Genomic DNA, 16,728 nt, shown 5'->3' on the forward strand with positions numbered 1-16,728 from the left:
GTGCCGTCTGGTCCTAGACTCCCCTACTGTAGGAAACATCCTCTCCACCTCCACTCTATCTGTGTCCTCTGGTCCGAGACTCCCCCACTATTGGAAACATCCTCTCCACAACCACTCTATCTGTGTCCTCTGGTCCGAGACTCCCCCACTATTGGAAACATCCTCTCCACATCCACTCTATCTGTGCCCTCTGGTCCGAGATTCCCCCACTATAGGAAACATCCTCTCCACATCCACTCTTATCTGTGTCCTCTGGTCCGAGACTCCCCTACTACAGGAAACATCCTCTCCACATCCACTCTATCTGTGTCCTCTGGTCCGAGACTCCCCCACTATTGGAAACATCCTCTCCACATCCACTCTATCTGTGCCCTCTGGTCCTAGACTCCCCCACTATAGGAAACATCCTCTCCACATCCACTCTATCTGTGTCCTCTGGTCCTAGACTCCCCACTACAGGAAACATCCTCTCCACATCCACTCTATCTGTGCCCTCTGGTCCGAGACTCCCCCACTATTGGAAGCATCCTCTCCACAACCACTCTATCTGTGCCGTCTGGTCCTAGACTCCCCCACTGTAGGAAACATCCTCTCCACCTCCACTCTATCTGTGTCCTCTGGTCCGAGACTCCCCCACTATTGGAAACATCCTCTCCACAACCACTCTATCTGTGTCCTCTGGTCCGAGACTCCCCTACTACAGGAAACATCCTCTCCACATCCACTCTATCTGTGTCCTCTGGTCCCAGACTCCCCTACTACAGGAAACATCCTCTCCACATCCACTCTATCTGTGTCCTCTGGTCCGAGACTCCCCCACTATTGGAAGCATCCTCTCCACAACCACTCTATCTGTGTCCTCTGGTCCGAGACTCCCCCACTATTGGAAACATCCTCTCCACATCCACTCTATCTGTGCCCTCTGGTCCTAGACTCCCCCACTATAGAAAACATCCTCTCCACATCCACTCTATCTGTGTCCTCTGGTCCTAGACTCCTCCACTACAGGAAACATCCTCTCCACATCCACTCTGTGTCCTCTGGTCCTAGACTCCCCCACTATAGGAAACATCCTCTCCACATCCACTCTATCTGTGTCCTCTGGTCTGAGACTCCCCCACCATAGGAAACATCCTCTCCACATCCACTCTTATCTGTGTCCTCTGGTCCTAGATTCCCCCACTGTAGGAAACATCCTCTCCACATCCACTCTATCTGTGCCCTCTGGTGCTAGACTCCCCTACTACAGGAAACATCCCCTCCACATCCACTCTATCTGTGCCCTCTGGTCCTAGACTCCCCCACCATAGGAAACATCCTCTCCACATCCACTCTGTCTGTGCCGTCTGGTCCTAGACTCCCCCACTGTAGGAAACATCCTCTCCACCTCCACTCTATCTGTGTCCTCTGGTCCGAGACTCCCCCACTATTGGAAACATCCTCTCCACAACCACTCTATCTGTGTCCTCTGGTCCGAGACTCCCCCACTATTGGAAACATCCTCTCCACATCCACTCTATCTGTGCCCTCTGGTCCGAGATTCCCCCACTATAGGAAACATCCTCTCCACATCCACTCTTATCTGTGTCCTCTGGTCCGAGACTCCCCTACTACAGGAAACATCCTCTCCACATCCACTCTATCTGTGTCCTCTGGTCCGAGACTCCCCCACTATTGGAAGCATCCTCTCCACAACCACTCTATCTGTGTCCTCTGGTCCGAGACTCCCCCACTATTGGAAACATCCTCTCCACATCCACTCTATCTGTGCCCTCTGGTCCTAGACTCCCCCACCATAGGAAACATCCTCTCCACATCCACTCTGTCTGTGCCGTCTGGTCCTAGACTCCCCCACTACAGGAAACATCCTCTCCACATCCACTCTATCTGTGCCCTCTGGTGCTAGACTCCCCTACTACAGGAAACATCCCCTCCACATCCACTCTATCTGTGCCCTCTGGTCCTAGACTCCCCCACCATAGGAAACATCCTCTCCACATCCACTCTGTCTGTGCCGTCTGGTCCTAGACTCCCCCACTGTAGGAAACATCCTGTCCACCTCCACTCTATCTGTGTCCTCTGGTCCGAGACTCCCCCACTATTGGAAACATCCTCTCCACAACCACTCTATCTGTGTCCTCTGGTCCGAGACTCCCCCACTATTGGAAACATCCTCTCCACATCCACTCTATCTGTGCCCTCTGGTCCGAGATTCCCCCACTATAGGAAACATCCTCTCCACATCCACTCTTATCTGTGTCCTCTGGTCCGAGACTCCCCTACTACAGGAAACATCCTCTCCACATCCACTCTATCTGTGTCCTCTCGTCCGAGACTCCCCCACTATTGGAAGCATCCTCTCCACAACCACTCTATCTGTGTCCTCTGGTCCGAGACTCCCTCACTATTGGAAACATCCTCTCCACATCCACTCTATCTGTGCCCTCTGGTCCTAGACTCCCCCACTATAGGAAACATCCTCTCCACATCCACTCTATCTGTGTCCTCTGGTCCTAGACTCCCCCACTACAGGAAACATCCTCTCCACATCCACTCTATCTGTGCCCTCTGGTCCGAGACTCCCCCACTATTGGAAGCATCCTCTCCACAACCACTCTATCTGTGTCCTCTGGTCCGAGACTCCCCCACTATTGGAAACATCCTCTCCACATCCACTCTATCTGTGCCCTCTGGTCCTAGACTCCCCCACTATAGGAAACATCCTCTCCACATCCACTCTATCTGTGTCCTCTGGTCCTAGACTCCCCCACTACAGGAAACATCCTCTCCACATCCACTCTGTGTCCTCTGGTCCTAGACTCCCCCACTATAGGAAACATCCTCTCCACATCCACTCTATCTGTGCCCTCTGGTCCGAGACTCCCCTACTACAGGAAACATCCCCTCCACATCCACTCTATCTGTGCCCTCTGGTCCTAGACTCCCCCACCATAGGAAACATCCTCTCCACATCCACTCTGTCTGTGCCGTCTGGTCCTAGACTCCCCACTACAGGAAACATCCTCTCCACATCCACTCTATCTGTGCCCTCTGGTCCGAGATTCCCCCACTATAGGAAACATCCTCTCCACATCCACTCTTATCTGTGTCCTCTGGTCCGAGACTCCCCTACTACAGGAAACATCCTCTCCACATCCACTCTATCTGTGCCCTCTGGTCCGAGACTCCCCCACTATTGGAAGCATCCTCTCCACAACCACTCTATCTGTGTCCTCTGGTCCGAGACTCCCCCACTATTGGAAACATCCTCTCCACATCCACTCTATCTGTGCCCTCTGGTCCGAGATTCCCCCACTATAGGAAACATCCTCTCCACATCCACTCTTATCTGTGTCCTCTGGTCCAAGACTCCCCTACTACAGGAAACATCCTCTCCACATCCACTCTATCTGTGCCCTCTGGTCCGAGACTCCCCCACTGTAGGAAACATTCTCTCCACATCCACTCTATCTGTGCCCTCTGGTCCGAGACTCCCCTACTACAGGAAACATCCTCTCCACCTCCACTCTATCTGTGCCCTCTGGTCCGAGACTCCCCCACTCCAGGAAACACCCTCTCCACATCCACTCTATCTGTGCCCTCTGGTCTGAGACTCCCCTACTACAGGAAACATCCTCTCCACATCCACTCTATCTGTGCCCACTGGTCCGAGATTCCCCCACTCCAGGAAACACCCTCTCCACATCCACTCTATCTTGGCCTTTCACCATTCAATTGGGTTTCAATGAGATCCCTCCTCATTCTTCCAAACTCCAACCACATGCTTTAACCCATTCATTCCCATGATGAGGGTGGGTAGTGGTCAAAATGAGCCATCTGATCAATCTGTATCTGAAGCTCGGACATCAGCATGAGGTTTTCGAACAGGGAGGACTAGCAGTACAGGTATCTGGTTTCCTGACCGTGGAGACCCGGGAAGGTGGCGTTCGTCACGCCGACGTTCCATCAGGCAGGGCGCGGAGTCCAGGAGATTGAACGTCACGCTACGCCCCCATCACCCTCGTTACAACGCACTGGTGAGACTGCCCGGTTCTGGCAGTCCAGCTGTAGGAAAGGTGTCATTAAGTTGGAAAGGGTGCAGAAAATATTTTTAAAGGCTTCAAGATCAGTTTATTTGTCAGGTGCGCATCGAAACATACGGTGAACTGCGTCAACGACCAACGCAGTCCTCGCGCCTTCGGGCTTCTGCGCTCGATGGGGGGGTGCGGGCTTGAACGGAAAAATATCTGTGTTGGCTGAGGCTCTTGGATTACCGAGGCGTTGGGGAGGCGCGGAGGGGAGGCTGGCGCCTGCGACTCGTGAGCCGTGTCCGCACCCTCCGCAGTCACGGGCTGGGCGGGCATTGCGCCAGATCGACGCTTTCTGCACTGCCCCGATAGAAGGTGGGAAGAGCTCATCGGGGACGGGCCAGGATTCCTGAGAGTCGGGAAAACAGTGGGAGTTTTGCCCGGGGGTCTGTGGGGCTCCCTGTGCAGATGGAGCAGAATCAGGCCGTTCGGCCCATCGAGTCTGTCCCGCCATTCCATTGTGACTGACTTACTATCCCTTTCAACTCCCATTCTCCTGCCTTCTCCCCATAAACCTTGACGCCCTGACTAATCAAGAACCCATCAACCTCCGCTTTAAACGCGCCCAATAACTTATCCACCACAGCCGCCTGTGGCAGCGAATTCCACAGATACCCCACCCTCTGGCGAAAAATATTTTCCTCTCATCTCTGCTGTAAACGGAAGTCCCTCTTGTTTTGAGGTTGTGCCTTCCGGCCCTAGACTCCCCTGCTGAAAGGTTCAAAGTAAATTTATTATCAGAGTACATGTATGTCACCATATATAACCCTGAGATTCATTTTCCTGCGGGCATACTCAGCAAATCTATAGAATAGTAACTGTAAACAGGATCAGTGAAAGATCAACCAGAGTGCAGAAGACAACAAACTGGGCAAATAAAAACATAAATAAATAACAATAAATAATGACAACTGTGCAAATCAAATATAAATAAATAGCAATAAATAACCAGTTAAAGAGTCTTTTAAGTGAAATCCTCTCCACTATTTAGGCCTCTCAATATGATTCAATGAGATCCCTCCCCCCCACCACCTCATTGTTCTAAACTCCTGCGAGTACAGGCCCAGAGCCACAGGTTAACTGGTAATTGTTAAAATTACCCTGTGATTAGGCTCGGATGAAATCGGGGGAAATCGCCAGGCAGCGCGGCTCAAAGAATCGCCCACTCTGCGCGGCGCCTTGAGAAAAATAATCGCTCTCGGCGTGTTAACCCTTCCATGCCCGGGATCACTCTCGCACTCCCCCTCTGCGTCCTCTCCCAACGCCGGACTGGGGGCCAGGAACGGCTCACCGTTCACAAGTGCGGTCTGACCAAGGCCTTGTAAAGCCCCAGCGTCACATCCTTGCTCTTTGACCATGAGCCACAGGAAGCAGAATTAGGCCGTCCGGCCCATCGAGTCCGCTCCGCCATTCGATCATGGCTCATCCTGTTTTCTCATCTCCTCCTCAACCCCAGTTCCCGGCCTTCTCCCCGTAACCTTTGATGCCGTGTCCAATCAAGAATCTGCCTTCAATATGCCCAACGACCTGGCCTGTGGTAACAAATTCCACAAATTCACCACCCTCTGGCTAAAGAAATTTCTCCGTATCTCTGTTGAGAATGGACGCCTCTTTCCCCTGAGGCTGTGCCCTCTTGTCCTAGACTCCCCCACCATGGGAAACATCCTTTCCACATCTACTCTATCTAGGCCTTTCAACATTCGAATGAGACCCCCTCCCTTATCCTTCTAAATTCCAGCGAGTATATTCCCCCATTCCTTTCGAAATAAATGCCAGAGTTGCAGGTTTTGGTGCGGTGCGAACCCTCTCGCGACTCGCTCAGCCTCTGGGCCCTCTGGCGCTGGTCCTCCGCGCCTTGGGAACTGGTCCCTTTGCCTACCGGATCGCCTCACTCCAAACACAGCCCAGCGGCATTGTGGGGAGAGCCGCTGGCTGACAGTCCAGGCCCCGGGCACCATGCGTCTGTCTGTGTGGCGCGCACCTGGTCCCGGTGCCCTGGTTTTCTCCCCCATCCCAACGACACGCGGGGTCGGTCAGTACTGTGGGCAGTCATGGGCCCCTTACCCAAGAAAGGACACGCTGACGTTGGGGAGGGTTCGAAGGGGGTTCACGAAAATCATAAGAGGAATGTCTGTCTTACTGTTCTGGGTCTGTACTCACTAGAATTCAGTTGAATGGTGGAAGGCCTCAAAATGTGGAGAGGTTGTTTCCTACGGTGGAGAAGACCAGGACCAGGACCCAGCCTCAGGATAGAGGGACGTCCATTCAGAGCAGAGATGAGCAGGAGTTTCTTTAGCCAGAGAGTGGTGAATCTGTGGAATTTGTTGCCACAGGCGGCCGTTGGGGCCCAGTGTTGGATGTATATTTAAGGCAGATTTGTGACTGGTCGGGGCATGAAGGGATACGGGAGGGGAGAAGGCAGGAGAGGGAAAACGGACCGGCCTTGAGGAAATGGCGGAGCAGACTCGATGGGCCGAATGGCCTAATCCTGCTCCTGTACCTGATGGTCTTAACTGTCTGCTGTAAATTCCCTCTCAGTGCGTGAATGAGGTTTTAGAGCCTCTGCAGGGTTGATGGGAATTTGGGAGAACAATACAGGACTTTAGAAGGATTGGGGGTGGTGGATAGTCAGCATGAATCTGACGGGCTGAAGGGCCTGTTTCCGTGCTGTATCTCTCTGCAAAGTTAGAGCAGAAAACCTCCACAATCCAGGGACGACAACCTAATTTCTGTGACATAACCCCTTTGGATATGGTCTATGAAAAAAAGGCAGGCGGAATTTAACGCTGACAAGCGTGAGATGTTACACTTTGGCCGGACAGACCAGGGTAGAACGTACACAGTGGGGCACCGAGGAGCGCGGTAGAACTTTGGGAATACAGACTGCCTTGAAAGTGGATTAGGTTGTAAAGGAAAAGAGTCTGTAGCAGGTTGGCCTTCATTAATCGGGGCACTGAATGTTACAACGAGGAATTCTGCAGATGCCGGAAATTAAAGCAACACACATTGAAGTTGCTGGTGAACGCAGCAGGCCAGGCAGCATCTCTAGGAAGAGGTACAGTCCTGATGAAGGGTCTCAGCCCAAAACGTCGACTGTACCTCTTCCTAGAGATGCTGCCTGGCCTGCTGCGTTCACCAGCAACTTTGATGTGTGTTGCATTGAATGTTATGCCAAAGTTGTGTAAGACATTGGCGAGGCCTAATTTGGAGTACTGTGTGCAGTTCTGTTCACCTCCCTACAGGAAAGATGTAAACAAGGTTGAAAGAGTGCAGAGAAGATTTACAAGGACGTTGCCGGGGACTTGAGGGCCCCAGTTGCACGGTAAGGTTGAGAGTTTATTCCCTGGAGCGTAGGAGAATGAGGGGAGATGAGACAGGGGTGTACAGAATTACAGATGGGGTGAACGCAAGCAGCAGGCTTTACCCTGTTCGCAGGGTAGGCGAGACTAGAACTAGAGGGGTCGCGGGTTAAGGGTGAAAGGCGAAAAGGAACGCGAGGGGGACCTCCTTCACTCAGAGGGTGGAAGGAGCTGCCAGTGGAAGTGGTGGGTGCAGGCATACAGTCCCAATCCAGAGAGATGGGTGCAGGCAGGAGACTGGGCTGTCGCACTCTAGATGGGCCGAAGGGCTCTGCGACTCTCGGGGGAGCACGTGGTGACATAGACATACATTAAAGTTGACTCACAGTTAGATTACGGGAAGGTTTAAGGGGACAGAGAGATTGCACAGGGATGTCAGGGGCAAAGGTCACCTTTTAACAAACTTTCGACAAACTTTTAACAAACTTCCGACAACATCCAGGGCTCCTTGTTTCAGTGTTGTGGGGGTTCCCTCAGCGACCGGGAAGGGACTGCGTGCACGGGGTGGGGAGGGGGGGAAGAGTTTTCTGGAAGGACACTCGAGAGCGAGGATGCCGTCACTCATGACTCTTCCTCGCGGGCGCGAATCCCACCTCGCTCCGCCCGCAGGCACTCTCGCTGAGGTGTCGCAACGGCGCCGGGGCAGATGCAGCTGCCGCCCGTGACTCACGCAGAGGTGGGGTGAGTCAGTAGCGGCAACAGGGGCCGGTCTGAGCTGGCAGAGAGAGAGAGGCGAGCCGAGCCGAGCCGAGCCGAGCCGCGGGAGAGGCCCACCGAGACAGAAACTGAAACGGGAGAGAGAGGGAAAACACAGGCACACACACTCACACGCAGAACAGGAGAGAGAGAGAGAGAGAGAGAGAGAGCGAACAGAGACACACATAACACGCAGAACACAGACATGGAGAGAGAATATAGAGACACAGAGAGACAGACCTCCCCCCCCACACACACACAGAGTCTCTCTCTCTCACACACACACAGAAACACTCTCACACTCACACACTCTCTCTCTGTCACACACACACAGTCTCTCTCTCTCTCTCTCTCTCACACACACACACAAACTCTCTCTCACACACAGTCTCTCTCTCTCTCTCACACACACACACACAGAAACACTCTCACACACCCACAAACACTCTCTCATACACACACAAACACTCTCTCTGTCACACACACACGCAGTCTCTCTCTCTCTCTCTCACACACACAAACTCTCACACAAGTCTCTCACACACAAACACTCTCACACACACAGTCTCTCTCTCTCTCTCACACACATACACACACAGAAACACTCTCACACACCCACAAACACTCTCTCATACACACACAAACACTCTCTCTGTCACACACACACACACACACACAGTCTCTCTCTCTCTCTGTCTCTCACACACACACACAAACACTCTCACACACAGTCTCTCTCACACACAAACTCTCTCACACACAAACTCTCACACACACAGAAACAGACTCTCTCACACACACAGTCTCTCTCACACACACAAACACTCTCTCACACACACACAGACACACACAAACTCTCACACACACACATACGAACACACACAGACTCTCTCTCACACACACAGACTCTCTCTCTCACACACACACAAACTCTCACACACAGACACACACAAACTCTCTCACACACACACATACGAACACACACACACACTCTCACACACACACACTCACTCACACACACACACTCACTCTCTCACACACAAACACACACACGGACTCTCTCTCTCTCTTCTCTCACACACACACACACAAACAACCAAGGGACACGCACCACAAACCACCCCCCACACACACAGGCCCCAGCAGACAAAAGACAGACCCGATCTAGAGAGACTTGGGTGTGCACACACACACACGTGTGAGAATCAGGTTTAATGTCACCGGCATGTGTGGTGAAATCTGTTCACTTGTGGCAGCAGTGCATAATAAGTAAAAAAAAATGTATATAAAAGAATTACAGTAAATGTTAAATTAAATAAGCAGTGCAAAATTAGAAATAAAGGAGTATTGAGGTGGTGTTCATGGGTTCAATGTCCATTCAGGAATCGGATGGCAGAGGGGGGAAGAAGCTGTTCCTGAATCGCTGAGTGTGTGTCTTCAGGCTTCTGTACCTCCTACCTGATAGTAGCAATGAGAAGAGGGCACGTCCTGGGTGATGGGGGTCTTTAATGATGGACGCTGCCCTTCTGAGGCATCGCTCCTTGAAGATGTCCTGGATACCACCCATAATGGAGCTGACTAACCTCACAAGCGTGTTCACACAGATCCTGAACCCCCACACCACCACCACGTGCGGGGAGGTAGACTGCCACAGTAGGAGGAAACCCCAGCGTGAAAGAATCCAGGGGCTTGCAACGAGGAGGGTGCCTGCTCAGACCACACCCCCCTCCCTCCCTCCCTCCCTTCGGCGGGGGTAGGGGAGCTGCGTGCGTCCCTGCGTCATTTGCTAAGGCCGTTGACAGGGAAATCTCAAGAGTAAATTTGTTATCAAAGTACGGACTGTAAATGTCACCCCGAGATTCATTTCCATGCAGGCATTCACAGGAGAACAAAGAAATAGAATAGAATAAATGAGAAACTGTACATCAAAAAAGACTGACCAAAAAAAAACAGCAGAAGGCAACAAGTTGTGCAAGTATTTTTGAAAAATGTGAATAAGTCATATTTCACCTTTCACCCCAATCCTATGACCTCTAGTCCTGGACTCGCCCACCCTGGGGTGAAAAATGCCTGCATAGACTATCTACGACTTTGGATATGTCCGCAAGATCTCATCTCATTCTCCCACACTCCAGGGAGTAAAGTCCTTGAAAGTGAGCCTGTAGGTTGTGGAATCAGTTCAGAGCTGGTGTGAGTGGAGTTACCCAATGCTGGTTCGGGAGCCTGATGCTTGAAGCTGGTGGTGTGGGACCTGAGGACCTGAGGCCCCGGTACCTTCTCCCCGACGGCAATGGCGAGGAGAGCCTGGCCCGGGTGGTGGGGGTCCCTGATGATGGTGTGGGGGGGGGCCGCGCTCCTGTGGCAGCCTTCCGCGACGCCGGAGCGCTGGCCAGCAGGGCACGCCTTCACGGAGGGCAGTTCTCTCCCACAAGGAGAGGAAGCGCGGTCAAGAGAAACGGGGCAGGCTGGTGCGGATCGCAAGACTGGTCGCAGAATCAGCCACCTCCAGCACGGGCACAAATCTCGCCACCATGAAGGACATCTCCCCCACCACCCAGGACATGCCCTCTTCTCATTGCTACCATCAGGGAGGAGGTACAGGAGCCTGACAACACACACACACACACACACACACTCAACGATTCAGGAACAGCTTCTTCCCCTCCGCCGTCCAATTTCTCAATGGAGTCCGGTGTGTGGGGGAAACCTCAGCCCAAAGCAGAGGGGCCAATCCCCTACTCCTAACACCCCCCACCCCACCCCAACCTGGTCTCACCTATCACCTGCAGACTTCCCCACTTTCTCATTCCGGCTCCTCCCCCCTTCCTTCCCAGTCCTGACGAAGGGTCTCGGCCCGAAACGCCGACAGTTCATTCCCTTCCACAGGCACTGCCTGACGGGCTGAGTTCCTCCAGCATTTTGTGGGGCCAAACATTCCGTCCTGAGGGTCTGGTCGGGTATGAGGCAGAATCTTTACTCGTGGACTCCGTGCTCTGCCCTAAGTAGACAGCCCTGTACAAACACCAGACTGCCCCACGCCTTTGGATAAAATCTCTGTCACTGCTACACCCGCTGAAATCGCCAAACTCCCCATGTCCTGGTCTGTAACTTACTCCAGGTAATTTAATTCCCCCCCACCGAACTTCTGAGTTAGATCCCAGCCTGTAACCCACTTGTGGGGATCTGTTATTCTATATATAAACCCCCTGAACCCCTGGATTAAATCCCAGTCCATAATCCACTCCCAGAGATCTGTTATTCTATATATAAACCTCCTGATTCCCTGGATTAGATCCCAGCCTGTAACCCGCTCCTGGGGATCTGTTATTCTATGTATAAACCTCCTGAATCCCTGGATTAAATCCCAGCCTGTAACCTACTCCTGGGGATCTGTTATTCTATATATGAACCTCCTGAATCCCTGGATTAGATCCCAGCCTGTAACCTACTCCTGGGAATCTGTTATTCTATATATGAACCTCCTGAATCCCTGGATTAGATCCCAGCCTGTAACCTACTCCTGGGAATCTGTTATTCTACATATGAACCTCCTGAATCCCTGGATTAGATCCCAGCCTGTAACCTACTCCTGGGAATCTGTTATTCTATATATGAACCTCCTGAATCCCTGGATTAGATCCCAGCCTGTAACCTACTCCTGGGAATCTGTTATTCTACATATGAACCTCCTGAATTCCTGGATTAGATCCCAGCCTGTAACCCGCTCCTGGGGATCTGTGACTCAGGCAGCCCCTCCTCACTTTCCTGGGTGACTGTGGCTCCAGCAACTCTCAAGGAGCTCAACAAAGCACCCTGTTCGACCGGCACCCCACCCACCCTCCTAAACACCTCCTCCCTCCACCACCGGTGCACAGAACACAACCACTGGCTCTCCCAAACCTCCACCACCCCTCCTGCCAAGGGCAGCAGGCACAGGGGAGGGCCACCACCCACTGGTTCCCCTCCTGGTCACACACCAGCTCGGCAGACACCCATCGCCGTCCCTTCAATGTTACTGGGTCTGCACCCTGGGAACTCCCTCCCCACCTCCTCAAGGGGCAGTTAGGGGAGAGGCCTTGCCTATGTGACAAGCAATAGCAAGTGGAGATCATGTCTCAGCATGGTTGGCCTTTGGTACAACGAACTGCCACTCACCTCCTCCTCCTTCCTCCGCCTGCCCCCGAAGGGGGCCCTGATGACCCCCGACCTCAGCCCGTCCGAGGTCCCGGGGACGCTTCCCAGCTCGGGGTAGGGGTAGGGTCTCGGGTAGAAGCTGGACGCACTGTGGCCTGCCACCGAGGGTTGTACCATCCACTGGAACTGCTGGCTGCCAGAGAGGGCAGAGAGAGAGGGCACAGCAGAGGACGTCCCACAACGCGGGTCTCCAGGCTTCTGAAAGAGCGAGAGGAGATTTTAAAATCCAGCACCAACCCCCCCCCTCCTTTATCCACCTTCACTCTTTCCCCGTTCACTCTCCTCGTCGCCGCAATACCCTTATTGGGGGTGGGCTGGGAGAGAATACCTCGAGATCGGTGTAAATGGATGGGCACAAACTCGACGGGCTGAAGGGCCTCGAGCCGAATCTCTCATCAGAGCTGGCGAGCGTTCCTTTTCGATCCTCGCCAGCGCCTCACACCCCTCGGATGCTGTCCGGCCCGCTGGGTATTCCGGACGCGTTCCCCAGGAATATTGGTCCTGTCCCTGCCTCATCTCCGCTGGCCTCCCTGACCCCATCCGCACGGATTTGCCCCGATTCCCGCCGGGATTTGTAGAGGGCCACGGTCACCATACCTGAGCCCGTAAGCCATTTTATAATGGCACGGTTCCCCACCACCACCAGCCCGGTGAGGAAGCCAATTCGCGCACAGCAAGATCCCACAAAGAGCGCCGGGACTGACTAGGGGTTGAATTTTGGACTCAGTACGCCCACCCTCCGCTCTGCCGCCTCCTCGGCGCTCCTTCCTCGCTGTCCCCACCCAAAGCCCCTCCGTGACACCTCCCCCCTGTGAAGTGCCTGTGGCGAGGCGCTTCTCCATCGCACCCTTCCCGCACCGCTCCCTCAGTCAGCGTGGCGCTCCCTCCTCGCCACCTTTCCATCGGCGTCGCGCTCCCTCACCGACCCTGAAGGATCACTCCGGAATTTTGTGCCCACAGCTCGCCGGAGAGCGGCGCGGACTCACGGACCCCTGGCACGGGGTGAGCGCAGTTTCCGGCCGAGCCTCGAGTGGACAGCGAGTCCCAAGAAAAATCTGCCCCGGGATCGGTCCGCCCTGCAGTCTGGTGAAGCTGTACCTGCCTCTGGCTTCTGTCCTTTCGCTCACTCACTCACTCTTATCTCTACAACCCCACCACCCTAGTTTTTGTCTGTTGTAATTCTGTCCTGTGTCAGTCTAACAGTCTGTAAGTCTAACTATCGCGCTCTCGCTGTCTTTCTGTGTGTGTCTCTCTCTATGTGTGTGTGTGTGTGTGTCTCTCTCTCTCTCTCTCTCCCGTGTCTCCCTAACGCTCTATCTCCCTCTCTCCCCCATCCCTTTCCTCTCTCTCTCTCTGCTTTTGTCCCGACGCCATTTCCCCCTCCCGCTTTACAGACGCTCCCCCCTCCCTGCGCAGAGACTCACAGGTCTGCCGGCAGCTCGGTTCGCTCACGCTCGGGGCCGGCGGCTGCGGAGGGGAGACGGGACGGGAGCTCCGTTCCCGGAGCGGTCTCACCCTCCTCCGACAGCCCAGAAGTCGCCGGGGTCACAGATCACGGAGCCCAGATCGCATGATCTGGGACACAGTTCACGAGGTTGAAGGTCACAGGATCTGGGTCATCGGCTGCAGATTCTCAGGACCCGGGGTCACAGGTCACAGAGACACGGAACGTGAACTGCAGAATCCCGGGGGGGGGGGTCACAATAACAAGAGATCGCCAGTCAGAGACACGCGGGAATCTGGGTCACGGGTCATCGAACCTGGATCACTGAACCTAGGGGTCACCAAAGCCCGGGGAGGGGGGAGGTGTCACGGGAACTAGGTGAGAGGTCACCCGAGACCGAGTCACACAGATCCGAGGGTCTCGGGGCAGGGAAGCCGGGCCGGGGTTACGGGTCAGCTCCCCAAAGGACGGGAGGATGAAGCTGAGGGTCAGCCAGCCGGGAGTCTAAGGGTCGCAGGTGACGGGGTGGTACTGAAGCCGAGATCCGGGCTGGCGGAGTGGGAGACCGGGTCGAGAAGGGACGGGGCAGGTGGGAAAGGGTACGGGTGCCTTTCTTACCTGGACGGCGCCGCCGGACCCCGCAGAGCGGCCGTAGGGCACCTGGCCTCGCTGGCTGCCCGGGTACATGCTGCTCGCTCGGCTCGCCTGAGCTGATCTGAGCCCGGCTGGCCAGCCGCCGAGGCTTCACCTCTCCCGCTCGACAGCCCGTGACTCACGCACTCGTAATCGTGAGTGAGTGAATTGTCCCGGGCGAACCGCGCCCCGCCCCGAGGGTCACCGAGAGCTCCGTGCGGAGGACACGGCCACCTCGAATGCCCTGTCCCCAACTCCCCTGCCCTGTCCAGAGCAGCCCCTCCTCTGAACCCCCCCAGACCAAAACACCCTCCTACAACCCTCAAAACATCCTACAATCCGCAAAACACTCTCTACAACCCTCAAAACACTCTCTAACAACCTGCAAAACACCCTCCCACAACCCTCAAAACACCCTCTAACAACCCGCAAAACACCCTCTAACACACTCAAACATCCTCTACTCTCTAACAACACACTCACCCTCCAATAACCCTCAAATCACCCTCTAAGACACTAAAAACACCCTCTACTCTCTAACAACACACCCATCCTCCAATAACCCTTAAAACACTCTCAAACAACCCACAAAACAAACTCTAACCCACTCTGAACTCCCTCTACTCCCTAACAACACACTCAACCCCCAACAAACCCAAAACAACCTCTAAAATCCCCTAAAACACCATGTAACAACCCCTCAAAACCCCAAAACACCGTCACCCTCCAAAATACCCTTACCCTCCAACAACAACGCAATCTCTAACAAAACACCCTCTAACAACTCGTCGAAACATCTTCCAACAACGTCCTCTACTCTCTAAAGCACCCAAACTCCAACAATCCCAAAACACTCTATAACAAAACCTCCAAAACACAATCACGCTCCATGATATCCCAACCTCCAACAATCCCAAAGTCCCAACCTCCAACAATCCCAAGCAGCCTCTCACAACCCCCTCAAAACACGGGCACACTCCAAAATATACCTGACCCTCTGAAAAATTCTCCACCCTCCAACACCTCCCCATGTAAACACTCTCCAAAGCACCGACACCATAAATTCCCTCAACTCTCCAACACAACCAGATCCTCCTATTCCCTCTTAAAAATATGCCGAACCTCAAAACCCCAAACCGCCAACATATTCCCACCATCCAATACATCCCAAGCAAAATACCTCCACCCTTCAAAACACACCCACTCTATAACACGCCCCACCTGAACACCCCCACTCTATAACACCCTCCCCACCTGAACACCCCCACTCCATAACACCTCCCAACTGAACAACCCCTCTCTGTAACACCCCCCACCAGAACACTCCCCACCTGAACACCCCCACTCTATAACACCCTCCACCTGAACACCCCCACTCTATAACACCACACCACCTGAACACCCCCACTCTATAACACCCCACCTGAACACCCCACTCTAGAACACACCCCAACTGAACACCCCACCTGAACACCCCCACTCTATAACACCCCCCACCTGAACAACCCACTCTATAACACCCCCCAACTGAACACCCCACCTGAACACTCCACTCTACAACACCCCCCCACCTGAACACCCTCACTGTATAACAGCCCCACCTGAACACCCCCACTCTATAACACCACCCCACCTGAACGACCCCACTCTATAACACCACCCCACCTGAACACCCCCACTCTATAACACCCCCACCTGAACACAACACTCTATAACACCCCCCAACTGAACACTCCACCTGAACACCCCACTCTACAACACCCCCACCTGAACACCCCCACTAACACCCCCCACCTGAACACACCCACGCTATAACACGCCCACCTGAACACCCTCACTCTATAACACCCCCCACCTGAACACCCCCACTCTATAACACCACCTACCTGAACACACCCACCCTATAACACCCCCCACCTGAACAAACCCACTCTATAACACCTCCCCACCTGAACGCCCCTACTCTATAACATCCCCCCACCTGAACACCCACACTATATAAGACCCCCACCTGAACACCCACACTCTATAACACCCCACCTGAACGCCCCTACTCTATAACATCCCCCCACCTGAACACCCCCACTCTATAACACCCCACCTGAACACCCTGACTCTATAACACCTCCCCACCTGAACACCCCCACTCTATAATACCCTCCCCACCTGAACACCCCGACTCTATAACACCTCCCCACCTGAACACCCCCACTCTATAACAACTCCCCACCTGAACACCAACACTCTACAACACCACCCCACCTGAACACACCCACTCTATAACACCTCCAAACCTGAACACCCCCACCCTATA

At 54.0% G+C, this 16,728-nt stretch overlaps 1 protein-coding gene across 6 annotated transcripts in view; it reads right to left on the minus strand.

Annotated features, from left to right (window-relative positions):
- fosl1a (FOS like 1, AP-1 transcription factor subunit a) overlaps positions 1–16,728 on the minus strand; it is a 102,235-nt gene that overhangs the window by 13,531 nt on the left and 71,976 nt on the right. For 2 of the 6 annotated variants that reach the window (XM_063036607.1, XM_063036610.1), the window contains exon 2: positions 12,299–12,535. In XM_063036607.1, coding sequence (XP_062892677.1) covers positions 12,299–12,535 — 237 coding nt within the window. Of the gene's footprint in view, positions 1–12,298; positions 12,536–13,232; positions 13,522–13,761; positions 13,877–14,399; positions 14,537–16,728 lie in introns of those variants that run through there. The other 4 variants (XM_063036608.1, XM_063036613.1, XM_063036611.1 and 1 more) reach the window with 4 other exon arrangements.

Source organism: Mobula hypostoma, chromosome 30 (assembly GCF_963921235.1).
Source record: "Mobula hypostoma chromosome 30, sMobHyp1.1, whole genome shotgun sequence".
Lineage (NCBI taxonomy): Eukaryota > Metazoa > Chordata > Chondrichthyes > Myliobatiformes > Myliobatidae > Mobula > Mobula hypostoma.